We start from the raw sequence: 24,375 nt of genomic DNA, 5'->3' as shown, positions 1-24,375 counted from the left end.
CATTATAAATACTAGTCAGAAAAAGTACACATTCACACCAGATAAATGTTTCTAGTATAATTTTATTGCATTTCCTCATAAGATAACATGTACAGACCAAACGCAAAACAACCATGCAGGTATCAACCATTGGACGTTGTACAGCGGTCTATGTGCATGCCATGTTATGAATCCAAATCATCCGTCTGTTGTAGACTGAATCAGGTCTCTTAGGCCCACAGAGGCATGTTGGCGCACAGCTCTTGGCTCTGGTTGGTGACGGTCATCACGTCGATGTCGATGCCATTGGAGGTGAACACGTGGTACAGCTCCTCCAGTTTCTCCTCAGACAGGGTGGACTCTCTGCTCAGGATCCAGGCAAAGTCAGCATGGAAGGTGCCCAGGATGTCAGTGCAGCCGTACACCAAGGAGTGGCCCTCGTAGTCAGTGGACAGAACCCAATAGTTGCCGGGGGGAGAGTCTGCAGGAGAGGAAAACATATTCAAATACATTTAGTAGTTTATTTACGAGAATAATTCAAAGAAATAAATGGATTATAATTTTACATTTTCCTACAGAGGTCCATATGAATATAAATATTGTTACGAAACCCATAACTAGCCTAAGGATATTGTTGCACTCGCTTTGTCTAGGGATCCTAGGCCTAGCTACATGGTCTGTAACCTGAATGTGTGCATTTCTGTGAGAAATCTGTGTATGTGCCTTGGTGTTGAATGTACATGTGCTCAGGGAGACAGCAACCTTACCTTGGTCCAGAGCCAGTTCAGTCTTTCTTGACCTCTTGGTCATCCAAGAAGACTATTATTGTTTAGATGATGACGAAACATGAATATGTACAAAAAGGAAAAATACAAAAGACATGCCCCAAACTAAAGACAAAAACAAACAAAAGGCCTCATGGCCACCAAACAAACCAAGCAGCCTTACAGCTTACCAGCTGCTACTATGACTGACCATCACCTTCATTGACAGAACCTAATGTGCTTATCAACAAGGCTCAGCATCTGGACAAGGTTGCTGCTGCCCCCTGGGGGATGGAGTGTGGAAGTGTATCCTGTCAATATGTTTGCCTGACCGTGCGCTAACACTACACAGCCCACTACATAAACGCTATACAAACACATACAGGGTCAGACCAGACATGGGTCAGAAGCAGACCATTTAAGAAGTCAAATGGACTTATTTAGGTCTACCTCACGAGAATGTTGAGACAAGTATATTAGACTTGACGTGTGTTTACCCTCGAAGAAGGTGACTTCCAGCTTGGCGGGCTCAGAGGGGTCACTGGCCTTAGCATAGCCAGTGATAACACTGACAGTGTTATCAGCACTGAGGGGGAAAAAAAGGGAGAGAGAGGTTCGAGGTTAAACACATTCAACAATGGCGTTTTATGAGGCCTACAAACTCAGGGGCCCCTACTCCATCAATGGCAGATAAAGGAAAACAGCACTCATTCACTGGGAATGTTTCTGCTATAGCTGAGGTGATCACCTTGTTAACCGACTCACCACCACGTAAGCTGCGGACATTTTCATTGGATAATGACATCACATCCCACCTGTCCTTAACATACCATTCTGAGTAAACCTACAGTGCGGTTTTCCATTACATGTGTAACGGATGTGAAATGGCTAGCTAGTTAGCGGGTACGCGCTAGTAGCGTTTCAATCAGTTACGTCACTTGCTCTGAAACCTAGAAGTAGTGTTGCTCCTTGCTCTGCAAGGGCCGCGGCTTTTGTGGAGTGATGGGTAACGATGCTTCGTGGGCGACCGTTGATGTGTGCAGAAGGTCCCTGGTTCGCGCCCGTGTCGGGGCGAGGGGACGGTTTAAAGTTATACTGTTACATTGGTGCCGTGACCCGGATCACTGGTTGCTGCGGAAAAGGAGGAGGTTGAAAGGGGGGTGAGTGTAACGGATGTGAAATGGCTAGCTAGTTAGCGGGTACGCGCTAGTAGCGTTTCAATCAGTTACGTCACTTGCTCTGAAACCTAGAAGTAGTGTTGCTCCTTGCTCTGCAAGGGCCGCGGCTTTTGTGGAGTGATGGGTAACGATGCTTCGTGGGCGACCGTTGATGTGTGCAGAAGGTCCCTGGTTCGTGCCCGTGTCGGGGCGAGGGGACGGTTTAAAGTTATACTGTTACACATGTACTTGATTGAATAGGAGGCTTAGACTTGGGTTAATAAAAGGTAGTCTGCTCTCCTGGAATGAGATACAAACATTGAATTTTGACTATCTCTTTAAAGGTAAAGTCAGCGATGCATGATTTCCAACAATAACTAACCGCACGAGGCAAAACTTCTCTGTGATTTCAGATCAGGCAGCTATCACGTCGTAGCTATGGAAACACGCCCGTGCACATGCACAGGTACTCTGTGATACTCTACGAGTGCATCATCTTGCATTGCACTCATCTACATCTGCATTGCTGCTCGTGGGAACGTCATATCGGGTCTCAGTTGAATGTAAAAAAATACTGTAAAAAAGTACTTTTAAAAAACCGTTTTAACTTGATCTCTTTAATGTACATACAGCAGCTCCCTGTTGAGCACTCCAACGACTCCGGGGCTCTCCAGGGAGTAGGTAGCTGTGGTACACTCGCCCTTCTGGAAGACGACAGGGAGCTTCTTGATCTCGTACCACTTGCCCAGATACTGTTGTCAAAGACAAAGGTCAAAGGTTATATGACAATGTGATGCTATGGTATGGTTTAGAGCTCAGGGGTAAGGTTTCCCCTATGTATAGATCTAGGATCAGATTCCCCTGCCCCAATCCTAAACTTAACCATTTTGTTGGGAATGGTTGCAAAACTGACCCAAGATCAGCATCTAGGGGCAACTTTACCCTACTCCTCCTGACTTTGACATGCCATGGCTTTATCCATACCTGCAGCTCACAACATGCCAGTGGTTTGATCGAAGGCAACACTTTGGTCACACTTAAAGTAGATACAAGTTGCTGTATACCTGTGTAGTAATGCTGTAATAACATTGTATTCAGTGTTTTGTTTTTATTAAAGTGGAAATAGGAACAATCTCTCTTCCCCTTGTGTAATAACACAAATGCTCAAACGCGTTACTATGTAATGACAAAACAATTACTAAATGAATAGGTAACAATTTATGAATACAACACAGGAGGTTGGTAGCACCTTAATTGGGGAGGACGGGCTCGTGGTAATGGCTGGAGCAAAACTGGTGGAATGGTATCAAACACATGGTTTCTATGTGTTTGATGCCATTCCATTTGCTTCGTTCCGGCCATTATTACGAGCCGTTCTCCCCTCAGCAGCCTGCTGGAATACACTGTTACTACAATTCCATGTTATCACTCAATGAATTACAATGCTACTGCACATGCATAAGAGCAACTTCAAATACAGTAATAAAAGTTAGGTATAGTCACCCTGGCGGCGTCGAAGTTAGCTTGGACGGGAGGTTGGGGGCATTTTCCAGGGCGTAAGGTTTGGGCGTTAGCGGCCAGAATAGACAGCAGAGTCAGAGAGAGAACCTGTAGAGCCTGCATCTTGGGTCCTGGGTAGGAACAGACACACACGCAGAAAAGCAGAGACATTTTCACCAACTCTGTCACGTTCCTGACCTGTTTTCTGTTGTTTTGTATGTGTTTAGTTGGTCAGGACGTGAGCTGGGTGGGAATTCTATGTTGTGTGTCTAGTTTGTCTGTTTCTATGTCCAGCCTAATATGGTTCTCAATCAGAGGCAGATGGTAATCGTTGTCCCTGATTGAGAATCATATATAGGAGGCTTGTTTTGTGTTGGGATTTTGTGGGTGTTTGTTTCCTGTCTCTGTGTTTGTTCTGCACCAGATAGGACTGTCTCGGTTTTCACGGTTTGTTATTTTGTTTGTTGTTTGTAGTGTTTCACTTGTTCTGTATTAAACATGTTGAACACTAGCCGTGCTGCATTTTGGTCCTCTCCTTCACCCCTGGAAGAAAACCGTTACAAACTCCGTTGGAGGACAATGCAAATTGACTTAAAATATACAGTGATTAATTAATATCAAAACCTTTTAGGAAACAGAACAACATACTGTATAAACAATTATCCTAGACACTGGTCAAGATACGTCAATTTTATGTCAGAAGTACGTTACGAATGCAATGCATTGTGCCTAACAACTACAGATCTACAGTGTGCACAGTGTCATTCTTCAGGCAATGGGAAATCGCAGAGCTTAAAGCATCAGAGAGCGAGATTGAGAGACAGGGGGAAAGGGTCCCACTTACCTGCACTTGTTCAGAAGATCAACCTGTTTCAGTGATGTTCAGTGGGTTATAGACGCCTATTTATACGTCAAACTCATTAGTTATGCGGCTGACGCATGGCTTTCAAGTCGGGTTTTCTCAGAATTCCAGAATTGAGAGTGTGTGTGTTAGTGTTTGTATTAGGGTTGGGAGTATGGCACCTGTTCAAATGGACCTTGTGGAAACAAACTCCTGGCTGACTCCTGCTAGTGGCTGACATGTTAGTGGTTTCGGGTTGTTACACAAGTGAAATAACACGGCATTTTGGCAGATGCTTTTATTGAAACCGACTTACAATTGTGAGTGAATCCATTTTCCGTGTTGGTGACCCTGGCGGGAATCAAACCCACACAATCCTGCTGTTGCAAGCGCCGTGCTCTACCAAAGTACTAAGTAATAACATGTTAATACACAGTGTGTTTCTACACAGTGTAACTTGACTTCTTACCACTTTCTTAGATTCTGTACCATTGCAAAAATATTGCCAGTATTCAAGCTATGACTTGCGAAAATGTGCAGCAAAGCTTTTAATTTGATCCCCTCATCCATTTGACTACAATTGTTTTTAACATTTTTTAACAGGGGATACAAAGGGGCTTATATAGGGGTTGATTTTTAGCGGAATAGAAGACAAATTATATTTTTTTATATGTTGTCCCAAGGGTGGCAGCTACCATAGTGGTTAAGAGCACTGGGCCAGTAATTGAAAGGTTTCTGGATCAAATCCCCTAGCCGCTTTGGATAAGAACATTTGCTAAGTATTCAGACCCTTTTCTATGAGACTCAAAACTGAGCTCAGGAGCATCCTGTTTCCATTAATCATCCTTGATATGTTTCTACAACTTGATTGGAGTTTACCTGTGGTACATTTAATTGATTGGACATGATTTGGAAAGGCACACACCCGTCTATATAAAAGTCCTACAGTTGACAGTGCATGTCAGAGCAAAAATCAAGCCATGAGATCGAAGGAATTATCCATAGAGCTCCGAGACAGGATTGTTTCGAGGCACAGTTCTGGGGAAGGGTACCAATGTCACGACTTCCGCCGAAGTCGGTCCCTCTCCTTGTTTCGGGCGGTGTTCGGCGGTCGACGTCACCGACCTTCCAGCCATCACTGATCCATTTTTCATTTTCTATTGGTTTTGTCTTGTCTTCCTTCACACCTGGTTCCAATCCCATCAATTACATGTTGTGCATTTAACCCTCTGTTTCCCCTCATGTCCTTGTCGGTGATTGTTTGATTGTATGTTATGTGCAAGTTATGTTCTGGTGTGCAACGGGTTTTGCATCCAATTTTATTATTTTGTATATTTTGGTTTTCGGAGTTTTGTGAGCACTTATTATAGCAAGTTCCTTCTCCTGACTTCCCTGCCACCAGCACGCACCCATTACAACCAAAAATGTTTCCAAGAACACAGCAGCCTCCATCATTCTTAAATGGAAGACGTTTGGAACCACCAAGACTCTTCCTAGAGCTGGCCGCACGGCCAAATTGAGAAATCGGGGGTGAAGGGCCTTGGTCAGGGTGAAGGTGACCAAGAACCCAAAAGCCACTCTGACAGAGCTCCAGAGTTCCTCTGTAGAGATGGGAGAACCTTCCAGAATGACAACCATCTCTGCAACACTCCACCAATCAGGCCTTATGGTAGTGGCCAGATGGAAGCCACTCCACAGTAAAAGGCACATGACAGCCCACTTGGAGTTTGCCAAAAGGCACCTAAAGGACTCTCAGACCATAAGAAACAAGATTCTCTGGTCTGATGAATCCAGCATTGAACTCTTTGGCCTGAATGCCAAGCGTTACGTCTGGAGGAAACCTGGCACCATCACTACGGTGAAGCATGGTGGTGGCAGCATCATGCTGTGGGGATGTTTTTCAGAGGCAGGGACTTGGAGACCAGTCAGGATTGAGGGAAAGATGAACGGAGCAAAATACAGAAAGATCCTTGATGAAAACCTGCTCCAGAGCGCACAGGACCACAGACTGGGGCGAAGGCTTCTGGACAAGTCTCTGAATGCCCGGACTTGAACCCGACCGAACATCTCTGGAGAGACCTGAAAATAGCTGTGCAGCGATGCTCCCCATCCAACCTGACAGAGCTTGAGAGGATCTGCAGAGAAGAATGGGAGAAACTACCCAAATACAGGCGTGCCAAGCTTGTAGCATCATACCCAAGAAGACTCAAGGCTGTAATCGCTGCCAAAGGTGCTTCAACAAAGTTGAAGGGGCTGAGTCACTGGCTTACTGGTGCCATCCCTAGGAGGGGTGCGTCACTTGAGTGGGTTGAGTCACTGACGTGGTCTCCCTGTCTGGGGGTATCTTCGGATGGGGCCACAGTGTCTCCTGACCCCTCCTGTCTCAGCCTCCAGTATTTATGCTGCAGTAGTTTGTGTCGGGGGGCTAGGGTCAGTCTGTTATATCTGGAGTATTTCTCCTGTCTTATCCGGTGTCCTGTGTGAATTTAAGTATGCTCTCTCTAATTCTCTCTTTCTTTCTTTCTCTCTCTCGGAGGACCTGAGCCCTAGGACCATGCCTCAGGACTACCTGGCATGATGACTCCTTGCTGTCCCCAGTCCACCTGGCCGTGCTGCTGCTCCAGTTTCAGCTGTTCTGCCTGCGGCTATGAAACCCTGACTTGTTCACTGAACGTGCTACCTGTCCCAGACCTGCTGTTTTCAACTCTCTAGAGACAGCAGGAGCGGTAGAGATACTCTCAACGATTGGCTATGAAAAGCCAACTGACGTTTACTCCTGTGGTGCTGACCTGTTGCACTCTCAACAACCACTGTGATTATTATTATTTGACCATGCTGGTCATTTATGAACATTTGAACATCTTGGCCATGTTCTGTTTATAATCTCCATCCAGGATTAGCCAAGAGTGGACTGGCCACCCCTCATAGCCTGGTACCTCTCTAGGTTTCTTTCTAGGTTTTGGCCTTTCTAGGGAGTTTTTCCTAGCCACCGTGCTTCTACACCTGCATTGCTTGCTGTTTGGGGTTTTAGGCTGCGTTTCTGTACAGCACTTTGAGATATCAGCTGATGTAAGAAGGGCTATATAAATACATTTGATTTTATACTGAGTAAAGGGTCTGAATACTTATGTAAATGTGATATTTCCATTATTTTTTATATTTTTTAATTTGCTAACATTTCTAAAAACCTGTTTTTGCTTTGTTATTATGAGGTATTGTGTGTAGATTGATGAGGGGATAAACGATTTAATCCCTTTTAGAATAAGGATTAAATAAATATTTTTGGTAAAAAAAAAAATCTTTAACCTTTATTTAACTAGGCAAGTCAGTTAAAAACTAATTCTTAATTACAATGATGGCTTACCCGGCCAAACCCGGACGACGCTGGGCCAATTGTGCGCCGCCATATGGGACTCCCAATGACGGCCGGATGTGATACAGACACTAAGGCACAATGTCAAAGGTGCGGAGGAATAGCAGTTGTCAGGGTGTTATTGTTAAAGAGAATGTGTTCTCAATGACTTACCTGCTTAAACCAGTGAATGACATTGCATTATTTGCCATTTACGTAAACGGTAAGGACGTGACCCCTGGAGCCCATCAACAGGAGCTAGTGTCCCAGGATGGGGGTACCTTCGCCACTTCATCAAACACGTTCACACAGTGGACCCCCCCCCCCCCCACCCCCCCCCGAGTGTGTACACAGCTGTCTTACACACTGGATTCTGCCACCCTTTCGGGTAGCACGTGACAGTCTAGTGGTTGTATAAGGCTGTCAATCATAATTATGCAAGTTCTACATCCATGTAACTGACACCTGTTTCACATTACACGGTGGAGCTGTGTGATTACAGGTACCGTATAGGAGCTTCATACTACATGTTGGTTGGGTTTGAGTTCAACTATTAGTCAATTATTATCAGTAAAATGATCTGAATACTTGGGTGTATTTATGTCTACTGTCTCAAAAGAAAATACTTTGTATGAAAAGTTTTTGGGTTTAAAAAAAAAATCACATAAACTATGGAAATAAGAGACAATAAAATAAAGTATAACAAATATGACAAATTATGATTTCCCAGTACTTGCCAATTCTACTGATATGAATCAACATACATTTGACAGTAATTAGTTATGTTAGTTAAGGCCAGATGTTCCTCAGTTCACCATATGGTGAGGTACTCCCTGTTCACTCATGACAGCACGGCCAGGCACGATTCCAACACCATCATTAAGTTTGCCGATGACACAACAGTATTAGTAGTAGTAGTAGTAGTAGTAGTATTGAAAGTAGTAGCTGTTGTTGTAGTAGTACTAGTATTGGAAGTAGTAGTAGTATTAGTAGTAGTAGTAGTAGTAGTTTTGGAAGTAGTAGTAGTAGTTTTGGAAGTAGTAGTAGTAGTAGTAGTAGTAGTATTGGTGGTAGTAGTAGTAGTAACTGTTGTAGTAGTAGTATTGGTGGTAGTAGTAGTAGTAGTAGTAATAGTAGTAGTAGTAGTAGTGGAAGTAGTAACTGTTGTAGTAGTAGTAGTGGAAGTAGTAGAAGTAGTAGTAGTATTGGAAGTAGTAGTAGTAGTAGTAGTAGTAGTAGTAGTTTTGGAAGTAGTAGCTGTTGTAGTAATAGTATTGGAAGTAGTAGTAGTAGTAGTATAGGAAGTAGTATTAGTATTAGTAGTATAAGTAGAAGTAGTTTCGGAAGTAGTAGTAATAGTAATACTAGTAGTATTGGAAGTAGTAGTAGTAGTGGAAGTACTAACTGTTGTTGTGGTAGTAGTAGTAGTAGTAGTGGAAGTAGTAACTGTTGTTGTGGTAGTAGTAGTAGTAGTAGTGGAAGTAGTAACTGTTGTTGTGGTAGTAGTAGTAGTAGTAGTGGAAGTAGTAACTGTTGTTGTGGTAGTAGTAGTAGTAGTAGTGGAAGTAGTAACTGTTGTTGTGGTAGTAGTAGTTGTAGTAGTAGTAGTGGAAGTAGTAACTGTAGTAGTAGTAGTAGTGGAAGTAGTAGTAGTAGTAACTGTTGTAGTAGTGGAAGTAGTAACTGTAGTAGTAGTAGTAGTAGTGGAAGTAGTAGTAGTAGTAGTGGAAGTAGTAACTGTAGTAGTAGTAGTAGTAGTGGTAGTAGTAGATTTGATTTGATTTGACTGTGTGGACTGAGCTTGTTAGAACAAATTGCTTAGTAAATACCTAGTAATGTCTACACAGCTAAATAGAGTGCTACTCAAACATTTCCCAGTGAACCATACAACAACAACAACAACAAAAAGAACAGACAACACAATGTAAGTAAGAAATAAGAAATAAAGGTCCTGGATTCCCCCTCCAAGTGTGACATTAATATTTCACGACAATGTCCCAGAGAGTGCTGCCCATCCCAGTCCATCCCAGTCCATCTATTCCATCCCAGTCCATCTATTCCATCTATTCCATCCCAGTCCATCTATTCCATCCCAGTCCATCCTATACCATCTATTCCATCCCACTCCATCTATTCCATCCTATTCCATCCCATCTATTCCATCCTATTCCATCTATTCCATCTATTCCATCCTATTCCATCCCAGTCCATCCTATACCATCTATTCCATCCCAGTCCATCTATTCCATCCTATTCCATCCCATCTATTCCATCCCAGTCCATCTATTCCATCCTATTCCATCTATTCCATCCCAGTCCATCTATTCAATCCTATTCCATCCCAGTCCATCTATTCCATCCCAGTCCATCTATTCCATCCCAGTCCATCCTATACCATCTATTCCATCCCAGTCCATCTATTCCATCCTATTCCATCCCATCTATTCCATCTATTCCATCCTAGTCCATCTATTCCATCCTATTCCATCCCAGTCCATCTATTCCATCCTATACCATCTATTCCATCCCAGTCCATCTATTCCATCCTATTCCATCCTAGTCCATCTATTCCATCCTATTCCATCCCAGTCCATCTATTCCATCCTATTCCATCTATTCCGTCCTATTCCATCCCATCCATCCCATCTATTCCATCCTATTCCATCTATTCCGTCCTATTCCATCCCGCCAGATTGTTTTATAACATTTATCCTGGTATGTCCCCATGACTCCAGTTTGCTAATTGTTTACTTTATGTCAGAAATAAGCCCTGGGGTGCAACAAAGACGTTCATTCATGACAGAGACTTCAGTGTGGCGTGACCCAGGAGAGAGAAGCTTCTCTTATAAATACACATCCTGAATTGACCAGATATCCTGACCAGAGAGACAGAGGTAAGATGTGCTTTTCGCTGTTGTATGGGATTTCATATAAAGATAAATGTTTCGAATGAATGAACGCTATCAATGTTCAAATTAGAAAACTTGTTTGGGAAGTTCAAATGAATGGTAGAATGTGGTTGGTATGATAGCAAGAGAAATAAAGTAGAGTTTGCTGAATATCTTTGTCATCTGAGACGAAGAGACCAACAGCAGGGACTGGGAAATTAAACTAATCTGATCTCTATATAGCTGATTAGTTACAAATAGCAGTGAACCTAAAATAACCCAATGATTGATGTGTGTTACATGGTTGTTGCTGAAACACATTTATATTTATCTTTTTTTTTCTGTCTTGAAAATGTGACTAATTAGGAGAAAGTGTGAGTGACATTTGCCGGCCATTTTAAGACAGATATCAGAGATACTGTATGTTTTGCGGTTATGACAGATAGAGATATTATATGTTAATATTTAGCATTTGAGGAAATGATGGCCGATGAGTCATCTGTCCTCCTTTTCTCCATTTACTATTTTAATCGACAATGAAAAAAACACTGTCGAGATGGAATTTCCTGTGGTTTACTCTCTTTAACCATCTTTCTATTAGTAAAATGGACAACAACAACATCTAAGGCGAGTTTCACCAATTATGCCTATTCCTGGACTGACTTCTTGTCCCCAAAAATGTTCTATTATATTGACAAGATAGTCAAGTGACCGCTCTAACAATGGAAATACATGTCATCAAAGATGGAAGGCAGGTGGGAGGAGGCGAGATCAGGTGGGACCATTCTAGCCAATGAGAGGGCAGATAGACATGTGAACAACAGGCCCTAGAGATACTGTAGATAAAAGATTCATCTTTGTATCTGTGCCATTATAGATCTGTGACCGCATGGGAAGCACCATTGAGGCTATCGCCATTTTAAAATGTAGTTAATTTCCTTCTTCTTCATTGGCTGATTGCGCCAAACTCAACTCAATTTACTATTTTAAAATGGTGGAAGTCCTCAACTCAAATGTCCGTGCTTAAACTTTATATCTCTATGGCAAAAGGCACAACTAAAAAAGTTGCCAAAAATCCAAGTGCGTCCACTTATATCAGTGCATTTGTAAACTCAGGAGGCCGCATCGGGGAGAACGGCTCATTATAATGTCTGGAATGGAGTGAATGGAATGGTATCAAACACATGAAAACCATGTGCTTGATGTGTTGGATGCCATTCCAATGTTTCCGTTCCAGCCCGTCCTCCCCATTTAAGGTGCCACCGGCTGCCTGTGATTTGTAACAACCTAAACCATTACGAAACTTCTTTTCGATCAAATAAGCCTCGTGTGGCAAATTAGGATGACATTTTTTGTTGACCAAATTCTACACTCTCATTAACCTCCATACAAAAATTCCTCATTTCGGGGGCTTATTTTCGTGGACAGATTTTGGGCGGAGTAAACCTCTCGCTTCGCCTCTTCCTCTCTGTTGTCCCTCAAAATGTAATTAAAAAAAATCTTTGTTTTCTCTGTTGATTGATAGTAATTCTTTTCAGGTGACGGCTGCCCCTGTGACCATGACTCCATTGTTTGCCCTCCTCTTGCCTCTCCTCCTCCTGCCCCTCGTCAGTGCCCAGGTTCCCCACTGGGGGCCTTGTCCGGAACCAGCCGTCCAGCCCGCCTTCAGCATGAAAAAGGTACTAACCCCCTGCCTGACCAATCGGCACAGATAATTTACCTACTGTACCTGCCAATCATGAATGGCCAGTCAATCAGAAAATGAAGAGACCATGACTAATGTAGTGTTTAGTGTTCATCTTGTAAGACAGTTAGATTTAGTATGACATTCACTGTGATATGTTCATGATAATAATAATTTATTTATATAACTTGTATAGCACTTTATCACAGAAAGAATCAACAAGCACAACAACATGTTAAGTTGGAGATTTTGAGAATTTGTGTTTATTCACCCATGGTTCTAGTTCGTGGGTAGATGGTTTGAAATCGCCAAACTGCCTGCCCAGTTTGAGAAGGGGAAGTGCATCGAGACCAACTTCTCCATGAAGGCTGATCAGACCATTAGAGTGGTCAGCTCTGAAATATTGTGAGTAGATTACGTACACCTAGGATTGAAAAATCCCGGTAATTTAAATTCTCCAGTTTTCCAAAAATCCTGGTTGGAAAATTCCGGATTTCCTGCTTATTTCCTAATAATTCTGGGAAAACCAGGCAATATTGGGAAAGTTACAGGAATTTTTCAACCCTAGATACACCTTTTGATTACATACACTTTTATCCTGAACAATGTTGTTCGCAAATTCAAAGTAGTGAGCCATGCAGTTTATTTCAGTTGAAAATCAGATCCTTTCAGTTGCTGTACAGTTCTTTCTGTTGAAATCCTTTGATATGAATCTCATGCTTTTGACCTTTTGGTAACCTTTGACAGAAAGGGAGAGCTAAGAACTATCGAGGGGACAGGAGTCACAGAGGACTTGAAGAACCCAGCCAAGTTAGGCATCAGCTACTCTTACGGTGAGTGTTATGATCAGCTGTTACACCATAACTACAGTAGAGCAAAGGCAACCAGGGTTGTGTTCAGTAGGGAGAAACTGCATTAAATAGGGAGGGACTACCTGAACTTGTCCTACACCTCATCTAGGGCAGGAGTGCCACTGCCCAGCTCCAGTCCTCAAGAGCTCCAGTCTATTCTGGTTTAAGCCATCCCTTTTCTTCTTACAAGTGTAACCAGGGTCATGTTCAGTAGGGAGAAAACCGTTTGAAATGGAATAAACCCTGGATTGCTGATGCTTTGTATTGGCCAATGAGAGGCTTTGAAGCCACCGGCCATCATATTGGCACTTCCCAGAAGGAACAAAGGAATAGGAATTCTACAGTATTTCAATAAAATGTTTCAAGGACAAAATTGAATGTATTTAAGTATTTTATTGGTTGCAGCGGGGAAAGTAACATTAGAACTTGCAAAAAATATATATACTTTAAGGAGCATGTTTTATATATTTTTATTTTCATGCTCACATAATATTATTAAAAAATATGCATTAAGGTGTAATAGAATAAAGGTGGCAAAAACAAATGTAGACATTAATAAATTACTTTTTTACAGCGGTGGGGGAGTTCCAAGATGGAGGCACGGTGGCTTCAAAACAGCGGCCCCTGTCTATCATCTAGTGTATATATAAATCATTGAATAAAACAGGGAGGTAGCTTCTACCTGAAATTGTCCAATGAGATTTTGTTTGTTTGTTTTCCATTGCTAAATGTTTTTGCTACAGTGTGCCCTACTAAACATGTGTGTAGACTTCCCAGCTAACAAGTGACATTCATTGGTCAACAAAAACGAGAAAGATGCTAGCCTTTAAGGACAAACTGAGCAGTAGAGATCACTCACCACAGAGTTCAAATGGTACGGGTTGTTTTTTGAAAGTCAGGAGATGTCATGAGTTGGACCTGTTAGCCCATATAAACAGAATAATATAAAATAAGAACCGAAGGCCATCTCATCCCACTTTGTTGATCTTGACATCATTTGAGAGGGATAATGACATTTTCTGCAGTTTGAAGAAGTCATCACGACTGCAATCACGTTATAATCTGTGGAATAAACGTAATGTGATCCTGTGCGTCTTGCCTTCATGTGTTTGTTTCTCATCTCTGTGTCTCTAACAGTCCTGCCCTACTCTCCTTACTGGATCATCTCCACTGACTATGAGAACTCAGCGCTGATCTATTCCTGCACCGATGTCCTGCGTCTGTTCCACATGGACTTTGCCTGGATCCTGGGTCGCACACGCACCCTCCCCGCCGCCACCGTCGACAAAGCCAGGGAGATCTTCACAAGCAGCAACATTGATGTTAGTCGGATGGTTGCCAGCAGGCAGCAAGGCTGTGATTAGACCCTCTGGGAGATTCAATAGAATTGGATAGAGTAGAGTAATGTAGAGTAGAACTTTTCCCACAGGGACATTTGGTTTGCAACAACATCGTATGCAAAAGAGATGTTGATGGAAACAAGTTATATATTTTCCCTCATCTGTGTAATAATATGTTAGCTCTGGCAAACTTCAGTAACATTCTATTAATTATTCAGAGGAATCGTTAGAGGAAAACAATGTACAGTAATATTTTGTCTGAGTTTTATGCTTTTCTGTCAAAAATAATTACATATTATACAATTACGTTATTTTAAATCCTATGACTGGAAATTAATTGTTGTGACCTAATTTAAAATGTTTGTCACAAGCTGAAAACATCAGTATTCTCATTAGAGTCAATAAAATTACAAGGAAATCAATATCATGTGAGCTTGATTGGACAGATGTATACTGCCACCTTGTGGCTACTGTAAAAAGAGAATGCATGATAAATGCACGAGTCTTAATATGTTAAAACTCCTAACATTGTTTTAATCCATCATATGGTCTCATTTAACATAGTCTTAAACTAAACACAATGTTGGCGTAAATGTACCTTAGGAGGCACTTGTTTACCCGGCACGTTTATTCTGTTGCATGCGCGTTCCTTGTCTCCCCATCGGATATATTTTTATATGACACTGCATCAAAACCGGCGACGGCAGCTAGCTAGCGGCTAGTTTGCTAAACATTCAAGCGTTCAATTATTTAATTAATGTATGACAATTAAAGACCGATAAAACTCAACCGTGATGAAGCCAGCAGTCGACGAGATGTTCCCCGAAGGAGCTGGGCCATACGTGGATCTTGATGAGGTTTGCAAACATTTGTTACGCTTCAGAATTGTTAGTTAGCTATGTTAGCTAACGTTAACATTACCTGTTAGCGAGCTACTGTAACTAGTTAGATTTCCTCTGCATGAACTCACACTAGAAGTAACCAAGCTCTATTTGGTGGTTGTAGGAATTTTAAGTTAGCTTTAATTGAATTTAGCCAGCTCACCACTGTCGACTTCGGTGTGGGTTTACCGGCGATAGGCATCCAACGTTATGCTGCATTACCACCAACTACTGTACTGGAGTGTGGGCCAGAGACAGGGAGAAACGAAATCCTATCTGCCACCCCGTTGCTCTTAAAAAAAGATAACAAAATATTTGAGACTATATCTAATGACGTTCGACACAATATACTCTTTAAACTAATTTCCTGTATCCACTTCTCCCTCTTACTAGATCTCAGCCGCTGTAGCAAAATATCAAATCACCTTTTATTGGTCACATACACATGGTTAGCAGATGTTAATGCGAGTGTAGCGAAATGCTTGTGCCTCTAGTTCCCGACAGTGCAGTAATATCTAACAAGTCATCTAACAATTTCACAACAACTACCTAATGCACACAAATCTAAAGGGGTGAATGAGAATATGTACATAAAAATATATGGATGACCGAGCGGCATAGGCAAGATGCAATAGATGCTATAAAATACAGTATATACATATGAGATGAGTAATGTAAGATATGTAAACATTATTAAACTGACTAGTGATCTATTTATTAAAGTGGCCAATGATTTCGAGCCTGTATGTAGGCAGCAGCCTCTCTGTGTTAGTGATGGCTGTTTAACAGTCTGATGGCCTTGAGATAGAAGCTGTTTTTCAGTCTCGGTTCCAGCTTTGATGTATCTGTACTGACCTCGCCTTCTGGATGGTAGCGGGGAGAACATGCAGTGGCTCAGGTGGTTGTTGTCCTTAATGATCTTTTTGGCCTTCTTGTGACATCGGGTGCTGTAGGTGTCCTGGAGGGCAGGTAGTTTGCCCCCGGTGATGGGTTGTGCAGACCGCACCACCCTCTGGAGAGCCTTGCGGTTGTGTGCAGTACAGTTGCCGTACCAGGCGGTGATACAGCCCGACAGGATGCTCTCAATTGGGCATCTGTAAAAGTATGTGAGGGTTTTAGGTGACAAGCCAAGTTGTTTCAGCCTCCTGAGGTTGAAGAGGCGCTGTTGTGCCTTCTTCACCACACTGTCTGTGTGGGTGGGACCATTTCAGTTTGTCCGTGATGTGTACGCCGAGGAACTTAACTTTCCACCTTCCCCACTGCTGTCCCATTCATGTGGACAGGGGGGTGCTCCCACTGCTGTTTCCTGAAGTTGAGTGAGAGGTTGTTTTCCTGACACCACACTCCCAGGGCCCTCACCACCTCCCTGTAGGCTGTCTCATCGTTGTTGGTAATCAAGCCCACTACTGTTGTGTCGTCTGCAAACTTGATGATTGAGTTGGAGGAGTGCATGGCCACACAGTCGTGGGTGAACAGGGACTACAGGAGAGGGCTGAGCACGCACCCTTGTTGAGGATCAGTGAAGTGGAGATGTTTCCTACCTTCACCACCTTGTGGTGGCCCGTCAAAGTCCAGGACCCAATTGCACAGGGTGGGGTTGAGACTCAGGGTCTCAAGCTTAATGATGAGCTTGGAGGGTACTATGGGGTTGAATGCTGAACTGTAGTCAATTGACAGCATTCTTACATAGGTATTCCTCTTGTCCAGATGGTATAGGGCAGTGTGATGGCGATTGCATCGTCTGTAGACATAATTGGGGCGGTATGCAAATTGAAGAGGGTCTAGGCTGGCAGGTAAGGTGGAGGTGATATGATCCTTGACTAGTCTCTCAAAGCACTTCATGATGACAAAAGTGAGTGCTCCTGGATGGGTGATAGTCATTTACAGTTGAAGTCAGAAGTTTACATACACCTTAGCCAAATACATTTAAACTCAGTTTTTCACAATTCCTGACATTTATCCTAGTAAAAATTCCCTGTCTTAGGTCAGTTAGGATCACCACTTTATTTTAAGAATGTGAAATGTCAGAATAATAGTAGAGTGATTTATTTAAGCTTTTATTTATTTCATCACATTCCCAGTGGGTCAGAAGTTTACATACACTCAATTAGTATTTGGTAGCATTGCCTTTAAATTGTTTAACTTGGGTCAAACGTTTCGGGTAGCCTTCCACAAGCTTCCCACAATTCCTCCTGACAGAGCTGATGTAACTGAGTCAGGTTTGTAGGCCTCCTTGGTCACACACGCTTTTTCAGTTCTGCCCACAAATTTTCTATAGGATTGAGGTCAGATGTCAGAGCTTTCACCCAACTTTAAACATCAGCTATCCGAGCAGCTAACCGATCGCTGCAAATAGCCCACCCAATCTACCTACCTCATCCCCATATTGTTTTTATTTACTTTTCTGCTCATTTGCACACCAGTATTCCTACTTGCACATCACCATCTGCTCATCTATCACTCCAGTGTTCATTTGCTAAATTGTAATTACTTCGCTACTATGGCCTATTTATTGCCTTCTCACGCCATTTGCACACACTGTATATAGACCTTTTTTTTCCTATTGTGTTATTGACTGTACATTTGTTTATTCTATGTGTAACTCTGTGTTGTTTGTGTCGCACTGCTTTGCTTTATCTTGGCCAGGTCGCAGTTGTAAATGAGAACTTGTTCTCAACTGGCCTACCTGGTTAAATAAAGGTCATAAAAAAAGCTTTGTGATGGCCACTCCAATACCTTGACTTTGTTGTCCTTAAGCCATTGTGCCACAACTTTGGAAGTATGCTTGGGGTCATTGTCCATTTGGAAGACCCATTTGCGACCAAGCTTTAACTTCCTGACTGATGTCTTGAGATGTTGCTTCAATATATCCACATAATTTTCTTTCCTCATGATACCATCTATTTTGTGAAGTGCACCAGTCCCTCCTGCAGCAAAGCACCCCCACAACATGATGCTGCCACCCTCGTGCTTCATGGTTGGGATGGTGTTCTTCGGCTTGCAAGCCTCCCCCTTTTTCCTCCAAACATAATGATGGTCATTAAGGCCAAACAGTTCTATTTTTGTTTCATCAGACCAGAGGACATTATTCCAAAAAGTACGATCTTTGTCCCCATGTGCAGTTGCAAACCGTAGTCTGGCTTTTTTATGGGCAAGTCGGTTAGGACATCTACTTTGTGCATGAAACACGTAATGTTTACAAACAGATTATTTCACTTATAATTCACTATCACAATTCCAGTGGGTCAGAAGTTTACATACACTAAGTTGACAGTGCCTTTAAACAGCTTGGAAAAATCCAGAAATGTATGTCATGGCCTTAGAAGCTTCTGATAGGCTAATTGACATAATTTGAGTCAATTGGAGGTGTACCTGTGGATGTATTTCAAGGCCGACCTTCAAACTCAGAGCCTCTTTGCATTGACATCATGGGAAAATCTAAAGAAATCAGCCAAGACTTCAGATTTTTTTTTTAGACCTCCACAAGTCTGGTTCATCCTTGGGAGAAATGTCTAAACGCCTGAGGGTATCACATTCATCTGTACAAACAATAGTACGCAAGTATTAACACCATGGGACCACGCAGCCATCATACCGCTCAGGAAGGAGACGTGTTCTGTCTCCTAGAGATGAACATACTTTGGTGTGAAAATTGCAAATCAATCCCAGAACAACAGCAAAGGACATTGTGAAGATGATGGAGGAAACAGGTACAAAAGTATCTATATCCACAGTAAAACGAGTCCTATAACGACATAACCTGAAAGGCCGCTCAGCAAGTAAGAAGCCACTGCTCAAAAAAAAAAACTGCATTACGAGCAGCTAGTTTTATAGACACAAGATGCAACACCGCAGACCAATCCAGCCCGCTCATTATCTCAGCCAATCATGGTTAAGGTTGCTGACTTTCTCTGTGGCTAATCCAACTAGGCTCGTAATTTAACAATTTTATTTGTATTTACAGATGACATATATACGTTTGATATTATTAAGGTGCATGAAAGTTCACATGTTCCTGAAGGCATTTCTTCCAAAAAACACATTTTGATAAAAATAAAGAAATGACGTTGTGAAGTCAAGACTTGCGACATACGACTAGTTTCCTGAACCGGGTCACATTTGGACATTATTAAACTTGAAAAGCTGGTGAATGGCAAGTTGAATTAGCTGCTTCCTGAGCTTAATGGAGAATCGCCATATTCAACGTCTCCTTTGTAAACCCAGATTCTGGTTCAGCTCACCACTAACTTTGAGCACTGCTGTCTTGTCTTTAGTTGCAGCTGGATTAACTAACGTTAGCTGTGAAGTCATACGTTGTCCATTGGCACAGGGAAACCCCCAGGAACACACACATAGCTACAGATTATACACCAGATAATGGGAACTAGACAAAGAGGTATCCATTACTGTGTGTCCTGTTACGGTAGAGGCTAGGTACTGTTTGGTGTAGCAAACCTTAACTTGCCGATTTATCATCTTCTTTCTAGATTCGGCCAAACATGTATCTTCTTCTAAAATATCAGTGTCCAGTTGCAAGTGGTTTGTTTTGAATTTAGAAAACACTCTGTTATTAAATAAAAACATTGTGCTCCATGAAGTAATCCAACAATGTGTACGCCGCCATCTTGTCTATTTCTAATCTTCTCTCATTGATCGAGACGGGTGAGCGTCATCATGACATGCAGCACTTTGGGGTGAACAGCCGCCTGTCTCAATCAATGAGAGAAGATTTGAAAGTATCGTTACATTAAGGTTGGTCATAATTTTTTTTGTGCTACTCAAAACGGTACCTATCAGCCAGCTGGAACGAGAGTAATGATCTTACTAGGCGATATTTGAATAGCTAATGGGCATCTCTGAGGGTTGTTGCTGTCTCTTTAACTGTGTGCTCGTTGAGTTCACCTCCATCACCTGCTTTCTATCCTAACAGGCCGGGGGGAGTACAGGACTGCTCATGGACCTGGCCACCAATGAGAAGGCAGTTCATGCAGACTTTTTCAATGGTAAGATTTAAGAACACCTGTTAGGGTGAAATGATAACTCTACATCTCCCATAGTAAATATGGAACTATCTATCCTGACAGAGCATCCTATATACCAGGGTTTCTCAAGCGTTGGTTTTTGCCCTAGCGCTATACAGCTGATTCAAATAACCAACTCATCATCAAACTTGGATGATTTGAAACAGCTGTATAGTGCTAGGGCAAAAAAAACAAAATGTGCACCCGTGGGGTGCCCCAGGACCAAGTTTGGGAAACCCTGCTATATGCTACCACTCTTTTTGAAGACACTCATTATTCATAAAGGTACACCCATGCCCAGGACACAAAGCTGGTTGCAATGACGTCATTCTGACATATTTTGTGACGTCATGGTCAGGTTGTGTACTGATAATACAAGTATATTTTCTAGATGTCTCTTTAGTGATCTGAAAAAGGTGTCTTTTTTTTTAACTGACAAGATAACAAACTAAATATGAAGTTCGAGAAAGGAATCACGGCTAATTGACCAGATAACCAAAATGTCTTTCCTAGAGACATTGATGTTGTCCTTGTAAAACATTTTTTTTAAATGGTTGTAAGATGGTAATATGACGTCTCAACAAGCAGAAATTGACATTGACGTCCCATGCGAAATTTAGTATCCGTGGATAGACATAATCTGACCAGAATAGTCAGATTAATTTGTAATGTTGTAGTGTGGTTAACTTTGCAATGTTGCTGACTCAAAATAAATAATAGCAATGATAACTTTTGTGCTTTTCAAACATTAAGAGTCAAACTACTAAAACATCACTGAACAGTATCAAATATATGCATCATTTTGATATTGTAGTGATCTGTTTGCGAACGGTAGCGGTGTATAATGTATTGAGGCCCCTGCGGGTCTCGATACCGGCTCTCCCAGCCCGTAGGCAGACCAGCTAACCACTGCTTCAATAAGGGTTAATCCTTCAGTTGCATACGTAGAGATGGTTTGTTACAATATCAACCCTGAAACTCTTATCATGTTAACACTCACAGCATCGATCCAACTGTAATGTAAACACATTGACTTGGTAGGGCATTGGAACTTTGAATGGGTTGAGGCTGTTGCCTTTAACCAGAGCAGCTGACCTGTATTCCATATGAGCCGAGTCGTCAGGGCAGATTGAATCCATTAGTGCATGCCTTCCTCCAACAGCTCACCTCCTCCATTCTGTTTCTTCAGAACTCTGTTGGCTTCTGGAGCAGCAGGAAGTATCTTTTACTGGCCCCAAACCATCACTCCTGTTTTTTTATTTTACAAAGTTAGTTTTATAATGTAGTGTGATCCCTGTCTTGAGGCAAAATAACATCAAACATTACTTCTTCTCACCATATGTCTATAAAATCTGCGATGTGGAGAATGCGGACGCAATCCAGACATTAAAACAGAACAACAATATTCAAAAATGTATTGAAATTGATAGGGAATCAACTAAAATATATTGAAAAAATATATATTTGCCCAAGTGTGTCATAATGAACAGAATGCACAAGTATTTTGTATTTCCTGCAACTTTCTGAAGAGGCAACGATAATGCCCCTGTCTGTGCGGTGTGTGCGTATACCACTGTTTTGAAAACAGCCTTCAGGGCCCATTTTTTTCTAAATTAATCTGGATTTCGCCTATCGGGTAGGATTAAAATGCACAGAAATATAATGAATACAACAGACAAACCATTGTTCTATTCATTCTATTTCTATACGTTTAATCCTATCTGATAGATGAAATCTAGATAGAATCTAGTCCCTGGTAGATGGAAAGGCTTTCACAAAATCCTTCTGAATTAAATTTTAACTGCATAGTAGCCTATGCTTACCTGGCAGAATGATATTTTCATTAATCCAACTCTATCATTACATGTGTGCTTTGTGAAACAGCTAAACAACATACTCTTGCTATGTACATACTGGAATTAAAGGGGAACTGTATTGTTTGAGAGATAGGCACACCTGGTTAAAATGGTATGCACGTGTTCAGTGCGTGATATTGGAAATGCGTATCTGATTGGATGCGCATAGTTTTATTGGCAGGCCTCATTGGTTGTTAGCCAATGTATTCAATTGTGTTTCCTTTGAGCGGGAGCAGCTTGGAACCGGCTATGTAGTATCCACTGTCACATTGGAAATAAATCTATTCTTCCCAGACCTAAAAAAAAATAGTCTCCTGGTGTGTTTTAAGAATTGTTGTGGACTTAGAACATCCACATTTTAGTTTTTCTATTAAATGTTTTTAATTTTGTAAAACAGATGATAATACAAAAAATATGGAAACCTGGAAAAACAAAAGTAAGTAATGGAGTCTGATTCACTAGCCTACCTAGACCACCTCTGCTGGAACATTCAGGGCTGTTATGCAAGACGTTTGTTTATAGGAGACAGAATTTATGTATTTATTTCCTCTTTGTTGCAATAGACTGTGTCTAGTTGAAGAGGCTTCCCTCAAACCTAAAGTGGATTGTTTGAATAAATCAATTTTTATTTTTGTGTGTATTTTTATTAGTTTAGAGTATTGTTTTCCTAATCAAAAGTCTTTCCTGGAATACACCCAGCCAGTCCACATCTTTGATCTGTTCCAGAACTAGCAGTAGCTGATTTAACTAATGAGGCTTTTGAATCAGCTGGCTGGGGGTGCTCAAGGAGAGCTCTGTGAATCACTGGGTTAAAGGTTGATTTAGAAAAACATTCTTGCATTCGTTTAGACAGTACTGTAGAATACAGCATTTGTGTATACAGTAGGCTGCATATCAGACCTGGATTTAAATAGTATTTGTTTTATTTACACTCTTAATCTGTGCTTGATCTTGCATGGCACAATGGAACCAATCAAAGAGTCTCACAAGTGCAAAACCCACCCATCTGGCACTCCAGGCAGGCTCAATCAAATGGCCAAAGTTTCTTTAAAGATGTAAAATACTAGGCTAATTGAGCCCAGGTCTGGTACATTAAGTGGTTACACGTTTCCCAATTGAGTTCAAAGGAGATGCACAAATAGAGCTCCACAGTGTCTTGAAATGTGGCTCCTAAAAGAAAAAGATATGTCCCTTAAACATGCCTCCCTATTTATTTTATGTAACCTTTATTTAACTAGGCAAGTCAGTTAAGAACAAATTCTTATTTAAAATGTTCAGGGGCAGAACGACAGATTTGTACCTTTTCAACTTGAGGATTTGATCTGTACGCTCTAACCACTAGGCTACCTGCTACCACTCTATAAACATGTAACATATGAGATAGGTACTTGTGTCTATTTTAACAGCCTGTCTTAGAGTGCAGGTAATGTACACGTGGTTGGTTTGGTAAAGTCTTTCATTTGGCTTAAAGTATTGTTTTCCTGTTGTCTGTCTTTTCCTTGATAGTATTGCCAAAGTATGGTTTTTGAACAGTTTTTAGGGGATTGTCTTCCATAGACAATGACTTGTGAAGATCACGGATTATTCTAAATGCATCCATCTGTTTTTTTTCTTCACAGATTTTGAAGACCTTTTTGATGACGATGATGTCCAGTGAGGAAGATTATGGGTTTATATTTGGGGAGGGGACTTTTTTAAAATATATATATATATATAAGGTGATTGAATGAAAGACTGGATGATTTTTCTGGGACTACATGGAAAACTGGCTATTTAAACTCTAATGACATACAATTTACATTCAGCCAAATAGCTAGTTCTAGGTTGTAACAAAATCGTCACTGCTTCCACCAGATGTTGCACGATTCTCCAAAAATATGTTGGAATGTTCCAATTTATGAGTTGCTATCATGCTAACGTAGCTTCAACAGACTTCCAAGCTGGATTGTAGGTTTGTATCTCTCTCTCTCTCCCCTCTTCTCTCTGAGAACACCTGTTCCTCAGGCATGTGGAGCATAATTATATACGGGATGATCCCAGAGCCTCCGATGCAGTCAGATTGCAGATGGCAGATGATGAATGGGGCGCCGCAAAGATTCGCTTAAATTATTTGTAATGACAAATAAAAGCCTGACAATAATGATAGTTCCTAGGTTTTATATATGGGCACAGTGAGGCTTGATGGATATAGTGTTTTAGAATAATATCCTGTTTTCATTTGGTCTCCATTGGTTACATAAATGTTAAGGAGAACGATGAGA

The 24,375-nt window shown here is 41.6% G+C and overlaps 3 protein-coding genes across 5 annotated transcripts; 2 read left to right on the top strand and 1 right to left on the bottom strand.

The window, feature by feature from the left end:
- Positions 1–44: 44 nt before the first annotated feature.
- On the bottom strand, positions 45–15,519 carry LOC139560266 (apolipoprotein D-like). Of its 2 annotated transcripts, none has more exons than XM_071376885.1 (5): positions 15,401–15,519; positions 3,404–3,531; positions 2,531–2,652; positions 1,241–1,329; positions 45–460 (listed from the first exon to the last, which is right to left on the bottom strand). In XM_071376885.1, exons 2-5 carry the CDS (start codon positions 3,521–3,523, stop codon positions 210–212), a joined length of 582 nt encoding a protein of 193 aa, XP_071232986.1. In that variant the 5' UTR covers positions 3,524–3,531; positions 15,401–15,519; the 3' UTR covers positions 45–209. The 2 variants fall into 2 exon arrangements, with proteins under 2 accessions (XP_071232986.1, XP_071232985.1); XM_071376884.1 differs by lacking the exon at positions 15,401–15,519 and adding an exon at positions 4,245–4,355.
- Positions 10,386–14,778, top strand: apoda.1 (apolipoprotein Da, duplicate 1). Of its 2 annotated transcripts, none has more exons than XM_071376887.1 (5): positions 10,386–10,487; positions 12,020–12,160; positions 12,449–12,570; positions 12,913–12,998; positions 14,154–14,778. In XM_071376887.1, the coding sequence occupies exons 2-5, from the start codon at positions 12,041–12,043 to the stop codon at positions 14,378–14,380; spliced, it is 555 nt and encodes a 184-aa protein (XP_071232988.1). In that variant the 5' UTR covers positions 10,386–10,487; positions 12,020–12,040; the 3' UTR covers positions 14,381–14,778. The 2 variants fall into 2 exon arrangements, with proteins under 2 accessions (XP_071232988.1, XP_071232987.1); XM_071376886.1 differs by having other exon boundaries at positions 12,007–12,160.
- On the top strand, positions 14,787–24,254 carry LOC139560268 (COP9 signalosome complex subunit 9). The gene is made up of 3 exons (XM_071376888.1): positions 14,787–15,213; positions 20,168–20,240; positions 23,734–24,254. Exons 1-3 carry the CDS (start codon positions 15,151–15,153, stop codon positions 23,769–23,771), a joined length of 174 nt encoding a protein of 57 aa, XP_071232989.1. The 5' UTR covers positions 14,787–15,150; the 3' UTR covers positions 23,772–24,254.
- Positions 24,255–24,375: the final 121 nt, after the last annotated feature.

The sequence above is a fragment of the Salvelinus alpinus genome, chromosome 30 (genome assembly GCF_045679555.1).
Source record: "Salvelinus alpinus chromosome 30, SLU_Salpinus.1, whole genome shotgun sequence".
Taxonomy (NCBI): Eukaryota; Metazoa; Chordata; class Actinopteri; order Salmoniformes; family Salmonidae; genus Salvelinus; species Salvelinus alpinus.
The sequence above is the reverse complement of the archived record's forward strand: the minus strand, read 5'-3'. Positions and strand labels throughout refer to the sequence as shown.

What these genes read in the sequence shown, in the direction of transcription:
- LOC139560266 (XM_071376885.1), bottom strand. Translation starts at nt 3,523, where the DNA reads ATGCAGGCTCTACAGGTTCTCTCTCTGACTCTGCTGTCTATTCTGGCC. An exon ending in GTGCTCAACAGGGAGCTGCT is followed by an intron (nt 1,330 to 2,530) that starts GTATGTACATTA and finishes TTTCCCCCTCAG; the next exon opens with TGCTGATAACACTGTCAGTG. An exon ending in GGAAGTCACCTTCTTCGAGG is followed by an intron (nt 461 to 1,240) that starts GTAAACACACGT and finishes CCTCTCCTGCAG; the next exon opens with ACTCTCCCCCCGGCAACTAT.
- apoda.1 (XM_071376887.1), top strand. Translation starts at nt 12,041, where the DNA reads ATGACTCCATTGTTTGCCCTCCTCTTGCCTCTCCTCCTCCTGCCCCTC. An exon ending in GTGGTCAGCTCTGAAATATT is followed by an intron (nt 12,571 to 12,912) that starts GTGAGTAGATTA and finishes AACCTTTGACAG; the next exon opens with AAAGGGAGAGCTAAGAACTA. An exon ending in AGGCATCAGCTACTCTTACG is followed by an intron (nt 12,999 to 14,153) that starts GTGAGTGTTATG and finishes TGTCTCTAACAG; the next exon opens with TCCTGCCCTACTCTCCTTAC.
- LOC139560268 (XM_071376888.1), top strand. Translation starts at nt 15,151, where the DNA reads ATGAAGCCAGCAGTCGACGAGATGTTCCCCGAAGGAGCTGGGCCATAC. An exon ending in CATACGTGGATCTTGATGAG is followed by an intron (nt 15,214 to 20,167) that starts GTTTGCAAACAT and finishes CTATCCTAACAG; the next exon opens with GCCGGGGGGAGTACAGGACT. An exon ending in TCATGCAGACTTTTTCAATG is followed by an intron (nt 20,241 to 23,733) that starts GTAAGATTTAAG and finishes TTTTCTTCACAG; the next exon opens with ATTTTGAAGACCTTTTTGAT.